The 15,271-nt window shown below is 41.1% G+C and overlaps 1 protein-coding gene across 3 annotated transcripts in view; it reads left to right on the forward strand.

Moving 5' to 3' along the window:
* Positions 1 to 306: 306 nt before the first annotated feature.
* LOC111228063 (serine/threonine-protein phosphatase 2B catalytic subunit gamma isoform-like) overlaps positions 307 to 15,271 on the forward strand; it is a 28,999-nt gene continuing 14,034 nt past the window's right edge. For all 3 annotated transcript variants that reach the window (XM_022753849.1, XM_022753859.1, XM_022753867.1), the window contains exons 1-4: positions 307 to 993; positions 5,769 to 5,966; positions 7,723 to 7,847; positions 12,855 to 12,966. In XM_022753849.1, the coding sequence (XP_022609570.1) occupies positions 933 to 993; positions 5,769 to 5,966; positions 7,723 to 7,847; positions 12,855 to 12,966 (496 nt within the window). In that variant the 5' untranslated portion in view covers positions 307 to 932. The remainder of the gene's footprint in view (positions 994 to 5,768; positions 5,967 to 7,722; positions 7,848 to 12,854; positions 12,967 to 15,271) is intronic.

A 15,271-nucleotide genomic window follows, 5' to 3' on the forward strand; every position in this document is an offset into this window, starting at 1 on the left:
GAAATTGTTTAACAATGATTATCAAATCTAATAATATGTACACTGACATATTCAACTCTTGCTTTAGAAGCCTTATCTCCAGTGCAGCAGTATTTACGGGTATTTGCCATCTTTTATGTTCACTCATATGCAGCCACCACCACCAGGGACCCACTAGTCACTGTGAGGTTTGTGTTTTTGAACACACCCCTAGCCCACGTGTTACGTTTCCATAGTCACGTCACATCGGCTCCACCATGTTGTAGGAAATCCACAGCTGGTTCTCACTCACTGTCAGATTAGAGTTTAATCCGAGGAGGAGGATACACTGTCAAGACGCTGTCCGCATCTTGGAAAGACTCTCGGTGTTTGTTCTACTAAATAAAGGCGCCTTTACTTGCTGCTGTCATTTCGTCTGCAGTTTCCGGCCTGTACATAGAAGATGAAACGCCAGTCTTCCGTTGCTGTCTTTGCCTGTCCGCCGACTTGCCAATACGTTAAGATGTTAGCTGGCTAACTAGCTGAAAAAGAGCAACTAAATCGGATTAGCTGCTAACAGCAACCTCCCTTTAGGTAACATCCAGGTATTATTTGCTATACTTGACAACTGTTACACAGCAAACGGTCGCCTCTGTTTATTTTTGTTTTTATCACATTTCTACAACAGTGTCAAGATTACTACTTTGTGCTTTAAGTATTCGCTGGCATTAATGTTGCTGCAAGATAGCTAGGTTATTAGCTAGTCGTACCACAAGAAGGACTGGAGCTCCTTCGCTAGCTATTCTCCAGTGTTTGTTGGTAAGAGCAGACCCTAAAACTAGTGCCTCCGACCCCAACCGTAAGTCAAGACGGAGCTGACGGCCAGACTAAGGTGCTAGCTTGTCCTCAGGCTAGCTGGCAAAGAGAGCTGTACAAGATTTTAACCTCGAAATTAGCCTCCAGTCGAAGCAAAGATGTCAGGAAAAGACAAAGAAAAACAAGAGAAACAGTCCACAACAGAGCGGCTGATAAAAGGTGAGTGTTGGATCGGTACAGTGCTCGCATCCTAAATCCTCTGACAGATAGCTAACACATGAATTGAAAGCCACCTGTAGAGTTGAGAATAACTTTGTCTAAATCCTTTCCTCTCGAGCAGGCGAGTGTGGAAAATATATCAGAACAGTATATACACATATAACAAAAGTTGTATATATTTAATTACCTTTTTTGTGTGTGTTCTCTACAATAGTCAGATCTGTGGGGGCTTCAAAGCAATTCCCCTTTACCAGGAGATGCTCAGTTACCTGTGGATGAGGTTGAATCTGTTTTTTGTGGTTGCTAAGGATAGAACTTTATAAAGGTATCATCTCCATAGTTGTCCTGGTATATGAAATACACCACCACTCAGCAGCAGAGATCAAAGGCGAGAAGTTTGTCCTATATGGGTGCCCAATCTCCTTGACATTTAGGATGGATGAAATCTTAATTCATGAGGCAGTTGCTCACTCACAGGGATACCCACAGTCTGCTCAGGTTACCAGCAGAGCTTGACAAGATGGATTCCTTCACACTGAGGTCGTGGCTCATTCGACATACAGGACACCATTTGTTGTGTCTACCCGAGACAGAACAGGCACAGCCAAGTCGGAGGTAGCTTCCCGAGAGAGAGAACTCAACCCCACCCCTGCCATCCACCACTACTACTTAATGCCAATGCAGCCCACATCTCTGTCTGTCTGCAAGGGCACTGGAAGAGTGTCCTGCCAGGGGACTGGAATGCTGAAGTGTGAGCCAGTGGGTAGAGGGTGAGTTAATTGTGGAAAGAATCTCCCTAGTGATGTTCCCAACATGGCCAGCCACATGGTGGAGAGAGAATAAGAATGTGGCAGGAGACAAGACAGAAGAAATGTAGACTGGGGTAAAGACAACCCTGCTTTAGGTTGCAACTCCAAACTATACCAAAATGAAAGTGTAAATATCACCAAAGATTTAGTTACAACATGTGAGCCCTTCAAAATCCTTATAGGATGAAGCTTGGTGTATGCTGCAGTGATGTTTCCAGTGTAACTGGTGACTATAAGAGGGCTTAACTGGTAGACTGCCTAAGACTAATGCTGCTCTGGTTGTGTAAGTCAACAGTTAAGCTGCTGAGTATTGCAGTTGACCTAGTAGCTCAGTCATTTTGGTCATTTGATCTGATGTTTCCTCCCTGTGTGATTACACTGCAGACTAATAGGTGTATGGTGCCACGGGTACTTAGTGAAGACTTGGCTGAGCTACACTTGGTTTTTGAAACCGTTGTTGCTTGTGACAAAGATTCATGTCATCTTTTGATATAAATTGAACTGGATTGTTGCCGTGTTTTAAAGCCAACCCCCTGTGTCTGAAGTAAAATCAAAGAGAGGCCAGAGGGGAGTATATGCCTGTACTACCACACCACACGATTGACTGACAGAGATGACAAATAAACCTGAGGCCTGGCCATTTAGCTTGCGAGGGTAATGCATTCACTGATAATTAGAGCAATCTGAAGTGGACTTCATGATTCATCCAGCCACAGTCTGCTCCATTCATCTCTACCCAGCCGCATCTTTGTAATTCAATCCTGCCCCATTGTGTTGATTTTGAAACAATAGCGAAAATATTCTAGACGCTGGCTCATATCACTGTCCAAAACATTATCCTCGGTGGGCAGGATGGTAGATAGTAGTGTCTTTGTTTCTTGAGTCGTTTGTTGTCATGCCAGACAGTGTGGGTGTTGATGCAGTGCAGCACTGTGTGCCTGTGGTTTTGAAGAGTTCATCAAACATTAATGCTAATTAGACCAGGCAGGCTCTAATAAGAAGCCAGTCTCATGGTTGTGGCAGCTTTTTGCTTATAACAAAACATTTTTTTTCATTGGGTTATGTGTTGGAAAAAAACGAGTCACTTTGTCTGCACTGTGGTTTTCTTTCTGCTCACAGTGTTGTCTGTTTGGATTGAGTGATGCCAGAGATTCATTACTATCTGTGTTTGAACAGACCGATCCAGCGTTGACTGTACAAGCAGAATGACCCAGAATTTATTATTATTGTTAGTATTATTATTATTGAGGCGGCAGGGGGATCATTCCTGTTGAAGTAAATGGAGTGTTCAGTTCTTTGGCTTTTAGACCAGCTATTATTGTGCAGCATATGTAATTACTGCCAGCCTTCAGGTCAGTTAAATTTGGTCAGCATGGCTTTTTCCACAAAATGTTTCAAGGTCTAACTCATGCCCATTATGTATTCTATTCTGTGTCATAATGTTTTCATGGAGCTTTGTTCGTACTGGAGCCTTCCTTCAATGTGATGAGGCCTTTAAGTAAACAGCCCCTGAATCTGGAAGCCCTTGCTAATAGAGGCTTTACCTAATCTGTTCTTAAGGCTCATACCTCACCTTACAGCTCTCTCCGCAGCCATGCCTCGTAGGCCTGGGAGCACTTACTGTTTATTTATACCACACTGGTCAACGCATGACAGCTTGTTCTCAGCACAGGCTAGCCAAGTTGGAGCTGTGCTCTAGCCTTTCCACTGCAGGCCGGACTAGTCTGTGGCCTAACTAACATCAGTTACCTTCCTCTCCTACACTGAGTCAAACAGCACCTGCAGCACCACTTTCACAGCCTTTTTTTTTTTTATTGCACCAGCAATAAAACACAGTGTCAAATATCAGAAGACTGTAATATATTCCTCAAGTCCAGATGTCTGTACAATCCCGAGTGAGAAATACATTAGGCTACCTCTGCACTCAGGCATCGCATCACTGAGTAGCAAACACACCCACACTAAAAACTCATTAACGCTTTTTTTCATAGTGCACTTTGATTTGCTCTGTGTGGGTGTGACAACACTCTCAGACTGCCTCTCTCTCATTTATTGTTCATTGCCACCGAACCACTTATCACACAAGTACTGCTGATCTACAGGAGCTGATATAAGTACTTGAGTCAGATTTAATGCCACAGGGTATCCTGTGCACTGACCTGTGAATGGATTTGAACGATATCAGGAATCCAAGATGAAACCATCTGCACAAGTGTGTCCTCTGGTGAAGTTTTCTTTCTGTTTAGCTGCACAAAGGCAGTCATTTTTCATCTTATATTATTATATTTTTTCTGTTTTATTGTTTTAGGATGCCTTACAAACAGTGATGTAGCTTTCCACCATATTTCATTTGTGCCATACTGTATTCGGTGTGTGCCTGGCCTGTTATTAGGCATATCAGCTGTAATCCCTTTTACCTCACTGGCCCTGTAAGTGAGAGGGCTTGGATCACACTCTACTATTGTTTTGAACAAGCGCAGCTTAGTCGGCAACTATCTGCTCCTGGAGTTTTATGACCTGATGACGCTGCTGCCAGTGTCGCAGTACTGATCTGCACAGACACTTTGGTACAAAGTTAAGTTTTAGCATTTTTGTTTGTGATATTTATAAAATCTTGCATCCTATCATTAACTGCACTAATGTGCCATTTAGGACAAGTGATGCTTTTCTAATTATGTGTGGTGAGTTTGTATGAAAAGGCACAGTGTTCCTCATTTCATCTGTAGTTGCTGTATTCACAGTAAACTAATGTTTTCACTGCACCTCTCTTCTACTGCTGCATCCTCTATTAGACTGATAAATTTTGCAGTTTTACTTGTTGCACACTTGACAGTGTTTTGATCATGAAGCTCTCAGGTCTCAGCCTCGAAAAGCTCTGACCTTTCTGGTGACGGTAAAAGGATTGTGTAGGTGGTGTGGAGCAGATTACTGAGGGAGGGTGGGTCAAGTGAGGTGCGGGGCTTCTTACTGTCTTGCGCATCTCTCGCATGGCATTATGTAGGTGTATGCATCCCTCCTCCTGTGCCAGTAATTTCATATTGGCTCAGTCAATGCAAATGTCAGCGGTCGTGATTACAACTTAATTAAATGCAGCAAATTCTCCAAGTTTGTTTCAGGGGTCATAGCCTTTTATATTTTACTGGTATGAAATTAAAATCTTTCTTGCAGAGATGCACTTCATCTAATCATCATGTGAATATGTTGACATTTGGCTGATTGGCATGCTACTATGAATGGACAGTGTTAGTGCAACAGCTATATCAGATGCATATTGACATTCTGAGCCTTAGTACTGTCAGAAGTACAACATGGAAAAACTTAATATTAATGGATTTTGTAACTGATTAGTATTATTTTCCTCTTTTATTTGGGGAAATAATCTTAATGTTACAGTGCCTACTACAGTGCCCAGATTTTATGGGCTTTGATGTATACAGGTTACCAGGGAGTCTATTATTGTGAGCTCCAACCTGAGCCCTGTTTTTTAGCCTATATTAGCACCACTAAAAGTATGCAGAATGAACTATTGGTAGTTCCTGTTTGCTCAGTATCCATGGATGTACAGACAGCTATTTCTGGATTATTTAAATACTGGAGAAAATCTAAAACATGACGATTCTCTGGGAAGTTCTGAAGTGGAAGTGTATTTTTTCAGATTTTAAGTGGATTAATGGATGTTTATTCATGGTGCACATCAGAGATAATGATAGTCTCACAAAGTCTAAGTCAAACAGAATCAAATATGTTATAAATACTGTATGTATATCATGTCTGTGTGTGCAGATTTGACTGAATCGTGACTCCAAAAAGTATGAATTTTGATGCAGGCTGTGGCTCATCCCTCACATCTCTCTCTACACTGTCACAAACTCTCCCTCTCCTTTCCAGGGGGGCCTCACAGTTTGAAAACCTTTGCTCTAACCCGTTATCATATCAGACGATGTTGCTTTTTTTTTTCTTTTCCAGCTGTGCCATACCCTCCACAACATAAGTTGACTATTAAAGAGCTATTTGAAGATGGAAAGCCCAACGCGGAGCTGCTCCGCAACCACCTCGTCAAAGAGGGCAGGGTTGAAGAGGACGTGGCTCTGAAGATCATTAACGATGGGGCCAACATCCTCCGCCAAGAGAAGTGCATGTTGGAAGTGGAGGCGCCTATAACAGGTAGGCTGGCAGATGCACGTGAAGAGCTCAGAGGGAATCCTGTCATTTATTGGACAGATCAGTACATTTCATTATTTTCAGGTGTGGGTTTGTGTGGTAACAAAACAAACAGGGAGACCTTCCCTCACATGGGCATTCTGAGTTCAAACTTCCTACAATATTGTCCATCCACCTGTGCTGTGTCTTTAAGCAAGACACTACATTTCTAGTAGCAGTGCTGTTCTCTTGCTGTTGCTTGGAAACAGAGATGGCTTAAAAAGTATATACAAATACTTTGTGCGATCTCCCGTGCAGGATGGTCCAGTCGAGATTCCTCCATTCCTGGCCTGACAAGTAGTTTGAAACACTACCTTCCAAGACAGCGTAGAAAGTGTTGTGAACACAGAGTAAACACAGCATCAACCTAGGCATTATTCCATTGCAACACTGTTTTTGTATGCCGGCAGCTGCCATCTGCCCGCTTCTGTGCCATATCCAGGGGCCTTGCAGGCTGTTAGAATCAACTCAGTCATCTCAGTTCATCATGGCCTCAGTCCAACATCCTCAATCAAAACATACTCAGAAACTTGTTCACAGGAGAATATAATTTTCTAATTAATTTATCTTAAAGAAAGAAATATCATTACTGTGTTTTGGACAAGTGGGAACTGGGCATGAAAATGAAAATGTCACCTCCTGCTGTAGTGCTGTCATCATCAATAGTAGAGATGGCACTTGAAACTCGGCCTTTATTTCTTATGTTTTGTATGGTTATGTGGCTGATTACAGTTGTCAGCACAAGCTTTACAGCTAACAGTTGCTAGTTAACAGAGATAATAATATGAGGATGCTAATTGTTGTTGTATGAACTTTCCTAACACTGAAAAGTATTTACAGTTCAGATATTGTGTAATAATACAGGTAATATTGATTGCACATTCCACACAAGCATAAATGCTCCCATCTACACATGTCTGACACCAGTGTTGAAAATATTTGCCATACTTGTGTATAGCATTTCTTAGTGCTTAGTGTAGGTGCAACCATTCAGTCTTTACGTCTATGTGTCTAAACTGTTTATTGATACATTGAATTAATTTGTACATTGTTGTGGCTTCAGTAATAATCAGCATTAAAGTAATCTGATTGAATCAAATCAAAACTCCTCTCACAAAACTCTCCTCTGCCGTGATTGAAATAAAAAATGGTAAATGCTACCACTGTTAATGTTTTTAATATGATTGGTATTATTGATAATTTCACTCATAATTGACAACAGTAAACACACTTTAGATATTATGTAAAATTGTTACATTTGTCTCCTCAGTATCAATGATATTGATTTTTAGATATTTGTCAGAAAACTATCGTCCAGTTTGACGAAACAGTTTAATAAAAACTTTTGCTGTGGTTAGTTCCATATCACAATATTTACTGAAATAACAAATATTATTCTGTTTCTCTTATTATAACATTTAAAACGCATCTGTGTTGTCTATATTTCAACTTATAGCAGATGGATGTTATAATATACAGTTTGTGTAATGGTTACTGAATCAGATCCTGATTTGATAAGAAAAATAAGATTTAACCTTGAATGGAAAATGTAAAAAAATGTGGGCTTCCTCTTGTTTCTTTTTGGTTATGGCTGGTTTTAAAATAAGTAAAAAGAAACATATTGTATATCCAGACTGAAAAACAACTTTTGAAAACATCCCAATGACTTGTTGTAATTGTTATATGAGCTACTAACAGCAATGCGTTTGTCTTTCGACAGTATGTGGTGATGTCCATGGACAATTCTTTGACCTTATGAAGTTATTTGAAGTGGGGGGATCACCCAGTAACACACGGTATCTCTTCCTCGGTGACTACGTAGATCGAGGATACTTCAGTATTGAGGTAAGTTGTTTCCTCCTCATATTTTATGGCGTTTTTTCATATTAGATTTAAAAACCATTTGGTTTGTATTGTGACAGTGCCAGTTTACATTTGCATTCTGTTGTCAGTGAGGATACTGTAATACGTAGCACAGTAACAGATTATGTGTTTAGGTTTAGTTCAAAGATTAGTGTTTCCTTCTTCATGTCTAATAGTGTGTGGCACTGAATTGTGTCACAATGGTAACTTTCAGTATTGTACATTGAGCGATACGATGTGTTTCAGTGTATTGTTACAACCCCTCAGTATTAGTGTGTGATGGGTTAATAATCCATCTTTATTTTTACCTTCACCTCATGTTTAAACTGTACTTGTGTGACTCCTGACACTCTGCTCCTTGTATCCTAGTGTTCTGCATGTGAATTTAGACCGTTGGTTGAAACTTAAATAGAAAGGAGATGATGTAATGAAGACAAACTGGATGGTGGTGTGTCCCAAATGATTTCTCAGGATGGTTAACATGGTGACCAATGGTCAGAATAGCTACTAAAACTTAAGTGCTGCTACTTTGAGGACCTTAACCAAATACATCCTGCTGGCTGAAATTGTATTTCAGCACAAATCCAAAGGGCAAAGTTCATACATGCTGAGTGGAACAGTTAAAAATAAGACAGAGGCACACGAAGGGGATGGCCATACTAAGCTTGGATTCATGGCAGTTACAATGGTAACTGCTTTCATGGATAAAACGCTATCAAAACATCCTTAGAAGACACTGCTGCTGTACAATCATCTCTGCTGTCATCCTGCATTGGTATATTCCTTACAGTCATACTCTTGCAGTGGTTTGGTAGGTTAGATCAAAACATTGTTTTTGGTTGTGTATCGCTGTGAGCATGAAACAGGATAGCTGTTAGCTGTAAACAGGATAGATCATTAGAATCAGTTAGTCAAAAGAGAAAAATTTAGTAATAAGATGTGAATAAGTTATCAACATGTTGACAAAAGAATTGCCGGAAATTGGGCTAAATGACATGAAAGAGTCTTGGTCTTGATTTAGATGAGTAAAAATGAGTGAGTACTTTGTGGGAGCAGCGTGAACCTCAAGACTCTCAGTCACATATTCTGACCCACAGTGAGGTTCAGTATCATTTGCTGTTTCATTTGTTGGTTATGACTCAACGTCAATATTCTTCAACACACATCACACTCAAAATTGTCCTATATGTATTTCAAAGGATGTGATCTGAGAGTGGAGCAGGAGGCCTGGTAGTGTACACTGCAGTGCAGTACAGAAGTACAGAATGGTATTTTAAGGGGGATAAAGCCTGTATAAAGCCTTTAGTGTCTCCAGAGGGAGTTCTGCGAAGTCTCAGTGACGTGCCTCAAGTGATGTCACTTGAGTCAAGATCGGTTGGGGCTGAGGACTGAAGTTTGAAAATGAAAATAATCTGAGGGTGTGGAGTTAGAAATAAGTGATCTTACCAGACCTCTGCAGCCTGCTCCTCATCTCTGCTTGAGGCCAGCAACTCCAGGCTACATTAGTCACTGCTAGCATACCTCACCCGATTACCTGACGACACTATTGGTGGTTGGGTTGCAATGTGGGAAATGTAGGCACCAGCTTTTGACAAGAAAGAAGAATCTGTGGAATAAAAAAGGTGTTATCTCTGATTCCGCTGCGCTGATTTCGATCTTCTCTGTCTGTCCATTATGAATCTGTCAATGTTACAGGTTATAGCGCAATGCTAAAACTGTACAGCTCTCGTTTCAAGTGAGACGATAAATGGATGTTTTTTTTTTTGTTTTGTTTTTTTATAGTTGCAATGGTGCAAAAGGCAGTTGCTTGCAACAGTTTTTTTTGCCTTAGGCAGTCCTGATTCATCTGCTGTCCTTTAGTTAATTATCTATTAGTAACATCCTGAAGACAACACTTCTCATGTTCAGTATTTGTAAAGGAGAAACTGGGAATAAAGGGTGTTTCATGAGGATGGTGTGGAGTCGGTTGTATGTGGGGGAGTATGGTAACATTTTGACCACCCTGTGGGGGCTTTTGATGGACCCTGGGTTGTACAATGAGGTGGGTGAAATGTCACAGATGAAAGGAGGAGACTGAAACAGCATAGGGAACGAAGACTGACATCCAATTTAGAGTTTGTGTTCACTGAAGAACTCAGGCATCAGCACTGTGCTTATTTTCCCATGTGTTCCTATAGAAAAGTGGCACTTTAAACACTGCCAACGTGAAAGAGGTGAATTATCTCTTCTCAACTTGAAAATCTATGAAATTAAAAGTCATGGAACCTTTAGGGATTGGCCATTTAGCCTGTGAATAGGGCTATCTGGTTATTTTTTTCTTTTTTAGGAGTACCTTTTGGCATTGGCTGACTTTTTTCTGTTTAACATGTGTTATTAGCACTGTTGATGAAGTTCTTTTGATTGGTTGAAAGCTGAAACAATTACTCTATTAGTCTATTAAACCATTTGTCGATCATTGAACTAATCACAAACGTTCCAGCTTTTAAAATGTGATGATTTGCTACTTTTCTTTGTCATGGATAATAATGATAGAAAAGTCTGTAGGTTCTGGACAGATGGTGGAATTTGAAAATGCCACCTTGAATTTCTGGGAGCAGCTTTGTCTGTTTTGCTAATGTAAAGTCGCCACAAAATTAAAGAACCAAAAAGCCCCAGCTCTCACTAGCAGGGCTGAAAATTCTCTTCCCACAGAGCTCATTCCAGTAAAACATAACACAGATATAGGGAAATGGAAATCAGGATGTGGTTACCTTGGCAACATAAAGAGTCAGTGTAGCCTCTGGAGGTGGCGTATTACCCTTGCAGTCCAGCAATTTGTCAAAGACTAAATTCAGTGCATGTGAGCAATCAGTTTCATTCTCTGAGCTTCTTTATTTACTTAGAAATCTCTCTTTGATCTGTGTGCGTGTGTGTGTGTGCGCGCGCGCATATGTTTGTGTGTTTGTACTAACCCTCCTATACCACCTGCCAAGCCCCCATACACACCAGGCACAGACTGAAGTGTGTGTGCATCTGTCTACATATGTGTGTGTTTGTGCGTGTGCCTGGGCTTGAGGTGAAGTTAGCCAGTGTTCACGTCTGTCACACAAAGCTTTGTGCCGTTTCCTTTGTCTGCCTCCCCCACTTGAGGCTCAAACACACAGAGGCTTGCTAAAAGAGAGCAGAGGGCTCTCATTAAAACCCATGTCAGCTTCCAGCCACTCCACTCCACTCCACGCCATGTCCCTTTCTCCGCCTCCGCACATGAGAGAGCAAGTCACACCGACAGCCCCTTTCTACACATTTACCTACACTTCACACTTCAATGTTCCTCCCAACATTGAAGTGAACAAGAGTTGGTCGTCCTGCCTCCCCCACTCTTTTTTTTTTTTTTTAACGTTGTCAGTTATGTGAATACAGACTTGCTGGCTGCGGTTACCTTGGTATCTTGTTCCAGGGACTTAATAGATGGCCATGGTTGGTGCATGTTAAAAGAGTGGGCTGAGAGTGGCAAGTGGCAGCTATTGCGCAGTGCCTTGTGTGAGCTGTGAAAAGAAAGCAAGTTAATTTGGATTGTAAATGCTGGTCTGCTTTTCACAGTGTGTCTTTTTTTTTTTTTTTTTTAAATTAAAGCCTCTAATATGGCCAGAGGAAAACATCCCAGTGCTTCTCGTATGAGATGAGTTTGTGAAGGAGAAACTAATCAGTCTGTGGAGCTCCACAGTTATCTAACCTGTGCACAGAGCCCCTGATGGCTCAGTCTGAGTGGATTTCTATATTACATTTCATTGCATTTTATTTAAACCTCCTGTAGATTTTTACTGCAGTATGAAGCAAAACCTGCAGTGAGGTTAACTTGTCTTGATCAAGGTCACTGTCTGACTGAAACACACACAAATAAAGCAGAGACGAGTGTGTGGGAGTATTTTTTGTGTCATTTGAAGCCTGTTATTGTCAGTCTTCTGCTATAATCTGAACAGTGCAGCCCTAAAACACATTGCACTGGGTTTTTAGTGGGCAAATCTACTGGAGTGTGGTAACACCTTCAAATAAATCTACTGCTCGTTGGTAATTCTACTTCAGACGGCTGTCTTCACACTGGAATGTGGTTGCAAAATTTACTTTGGCCACATTCTGCCTAAGTTATAATGAGTGATGGTAGAAAAACTCGAGGTGTGTGATAAAGCTGAAACAATACGTTGATTTATAGATTAGTCTGACAGAAAACTAATCCTGAGGGCTCAACAATTAATTGAAATATTATCAAAATTGCAATATAATTATGTGCAATATCCAAATTGCAAGAGCTGCAATTTTTTTTGATAAAGGTAAAATGTGTCACAACATACCATAAATGAAGCATTTTGGTGCCCTGGGCTAAAAATCATATTCTCCAGATGTAAAGGTGGTGCTTGTTTTGTACAAGCTGCAACATTTTTTTTTTCCAGTGAAAATGAAATGCAAAAATGACCATTCCAACTGTAATTGTGACTCATAGCGCAAAATCTGCCAAAATAATCACAGTGTGATTTTTTTTTTTTTTTTCATTCAATCCTACTAATCAGGAACTATTTTGATAATCAATCAATTGTTTGAGGAATTTTTCAAGAAGAAACTTGATTGCAGTTTCTCCAAAGTGAGAATTTACTGCTTCTCTCTGTTTTTATAACTGAATATCTTTGAGTTTTTGACAGAACAAGACATTGAAACAGGTCACCTCGGGAATTGGTTGATTAATCAATAGTGAAAATTATCTGGTGTGTGATAATAATATAAGCAAGGAGGTAACTGAGACAGGTATGCTCACATCCTCTGTAGTGAGATGTGGTATTAATGAGCAGAGAGCAGTCCACAGCTGATTGAATGCTGGTTGAATACTCATTATTTATACAAGCCCTCTTCAAGCTTAGATTTTCCAGGTCTGTGTGTAATCGTAAGTTCACATCTCCGACTCTCTCTCTTCTCTCCCACCTCTTCCCACATTTTCCCTGTCACTGTCTGTCCTCGCAGTGTGTTCTCTACCTCTGGTCGCTCAAGATCAACCACCCCAACACACTCTTCCTCCTGCGTGGGAACCATGAGTGCCGACACCTGACAGAGTACTTCACCTTCAAACAGGAATGTAAGTGCAGCGCTTCTCTCAGCCATATGAAGACGATGCTCCCTGCACCACTTCAGACTGGCCTGTATCAATCAGGTTTCAGACAAATCAGATTGAGTTCCATGCCAGAGATGTAGTTTGTAGCTTTTGGCAGCTTTTGCAAGAAGAGCAGTAACTATGAGATGACTGACTCCCCTTAATAACATGACAAACTTTCCCACAAGTAGGTTAGGTTTGTCAGAGAGTGTGTGTTAGATCAGGAAGTCCCGTCAGAAAATGTGGCAGCACATCAGCATCACTCCACAGAGGAGATGAAGCCTTTTCCTTTTCATGTTGCAGACATCGAGCTGCTGGAGCATGGAGAGCAGCCAGGCATGCTGTTGATGCTTCTCAGACAGCTACACACACACACACACACACACACACACTGATTTCAATCTGTGACAGTTGAGTGTGTGGATCTGTCTGTGTGTGTGTATTTGCGCATGTGTGTGTGAAGCAGGTGCAAACTCGAAACAAAGACACTTTGGCAGACAGCAAAGACAAACTTGCCAGCTGCAAATAGATGTCACTCACTACATCCCCACAACACTCCCACCCAAGTGCCACCTCATCTACACACACACACACGCACACACGCTGACTGTATTATTACACACTGTACCACCTTTCAGTGGTTTAGGTGGTTGTTGTTGGGGCAGGGTGTAATGCTTACAGACTGAAATATATGTATATGTATTGCAATGATAGCAGTCAGTAGCATGCATATAAACGAGTAAACAAAATGTGCAGATAAAGCAGTATGGCTCAAATGCATCCTGGTTGATGCACAAAGCTCGTTGTTGTGAGTTTAGGCTTCCCCATCTCTCTTGCACCTATTTCATTACACTGCTGCAAAATCACATTCAGTGGGAGGAGAGAAGAGTTGAACAAGTTCATTTACTGAATGTAATGAACCATGATCAGTGCAAATCATTCTGCTTCTTGATATTGTGCCGTTTCAGATGGTGTCACCTCAACCCAAGAATTTTAGTTTGAGCCAGTTGTTGCTCTACAGAAATGCATAAATGATATAAGAGTCAACACAAACAAGTGTTCATTCTTATTTGTTCAAAGACTCCATGATCGAGGCTCTGGATGCATCAATAATTTTCAGTGGCGATATCTGCTAATTGTTTTCTCACTTAATCAAGTATTTGTTTGGTCCATATAGAAAACTTTTAAAATGCACATCACAACTTTCTGTGTGTGTGTGTGTGTGTGTGTGTGTGTGTGTGTGTGTGTGTGTGTGTGTGTGTGTGTGTGTGTGTGTGTGTGTGTGGGGTCATTGTTCAAAAACTAAGTCCATCAGCTTAGTTTAGTTGGGAGCTCCCCAACAGTGAAAACACTTGATCCACTAGAAAGAAGACGACTCACTCTCACAAATGCTGACACTGGCCTGCAGAGAGCACACAAAGCAACAACAGCCAAGTTTAATTCAGGCCTGTCATCAAGTTACTGGCAGAATTAACATTAAATAGTAACAGATGATACGACGTATCACCAGAGACGTTTGTCATTTTAACCACCGAAATAGACGCTCAGTACCGGCTAAAATGAGAAGCTGCAGCGGAATGTTTTCTACAATGCTTTGCTAATGATCATTAGCGTCGTACCTCAGTGAACCTGTGCATCTTTCCAACCTCAGTGTTTGAACTCAGTCACTCACCGCTGCGCCCAGTGAATATTTCACTTTTATATGCTACTTTTGACTGGTTTATGCAGCAGGATGCTGATCTGTAGAGGCTGGCTATCTTAAAGAAGAGGAGCAGCAACATGATCACTACTACTACCACACCCTACAGCTGCTTCAGCACATTTGATTTGGAATTAAATAATGGATTCTGCATTAGAGTACCAAGTCTCAGCGTTAATTTGTGCAAGTTTAAGTTGGTGTTGAAAGAACTCTGTGGAGGACATGGTCCTCTTAACACATTGCATTTAACTTACAAAGGTTCAGAAGTAATTGGACACTTAAGAGTTGAGTTGCCATTGAGATTTAGATTTATAAAAATGATGAAAAGAGGAAGCTCATCCGTCAAACATGGCAGTGGTTCTGTTACGACTTGGGCATGTATGACAGGAACCGGCTCATTGGTATTTATTGATGATTTGACTGCCGATGGAAGCGACAGGATGAATTCAGAGGTCTACAGGAGCAGTCTGTGCTCAGAGTCAGCCAGTCAGAACATTTCATCATACAGCAGGACAACAATCCTAAACATAGGGCCATAGCAACCAAAGAGCTAAAGGCAGAGAGACCCCAATAAGCAAGAGCCAAAGGAGA

The sequence above is a fragment of the Seriola dumerili genome, unplaced genomic scaffold (genome assembly GCF_002260705.1).
Source record: "Seriola dumerili isolate Sdu_G_001 unplaced genomic scaffold, Sdu_1.0 BDQW01000017.1, whole genome shotgun sequence".
In the NCBI taxonomy this organism is placed as follows: Eukaryota; Metazoa; Chordata; class Actinopteri; order Carangiformes; family Carangidae; genus Seriola; species Seriola dumerili.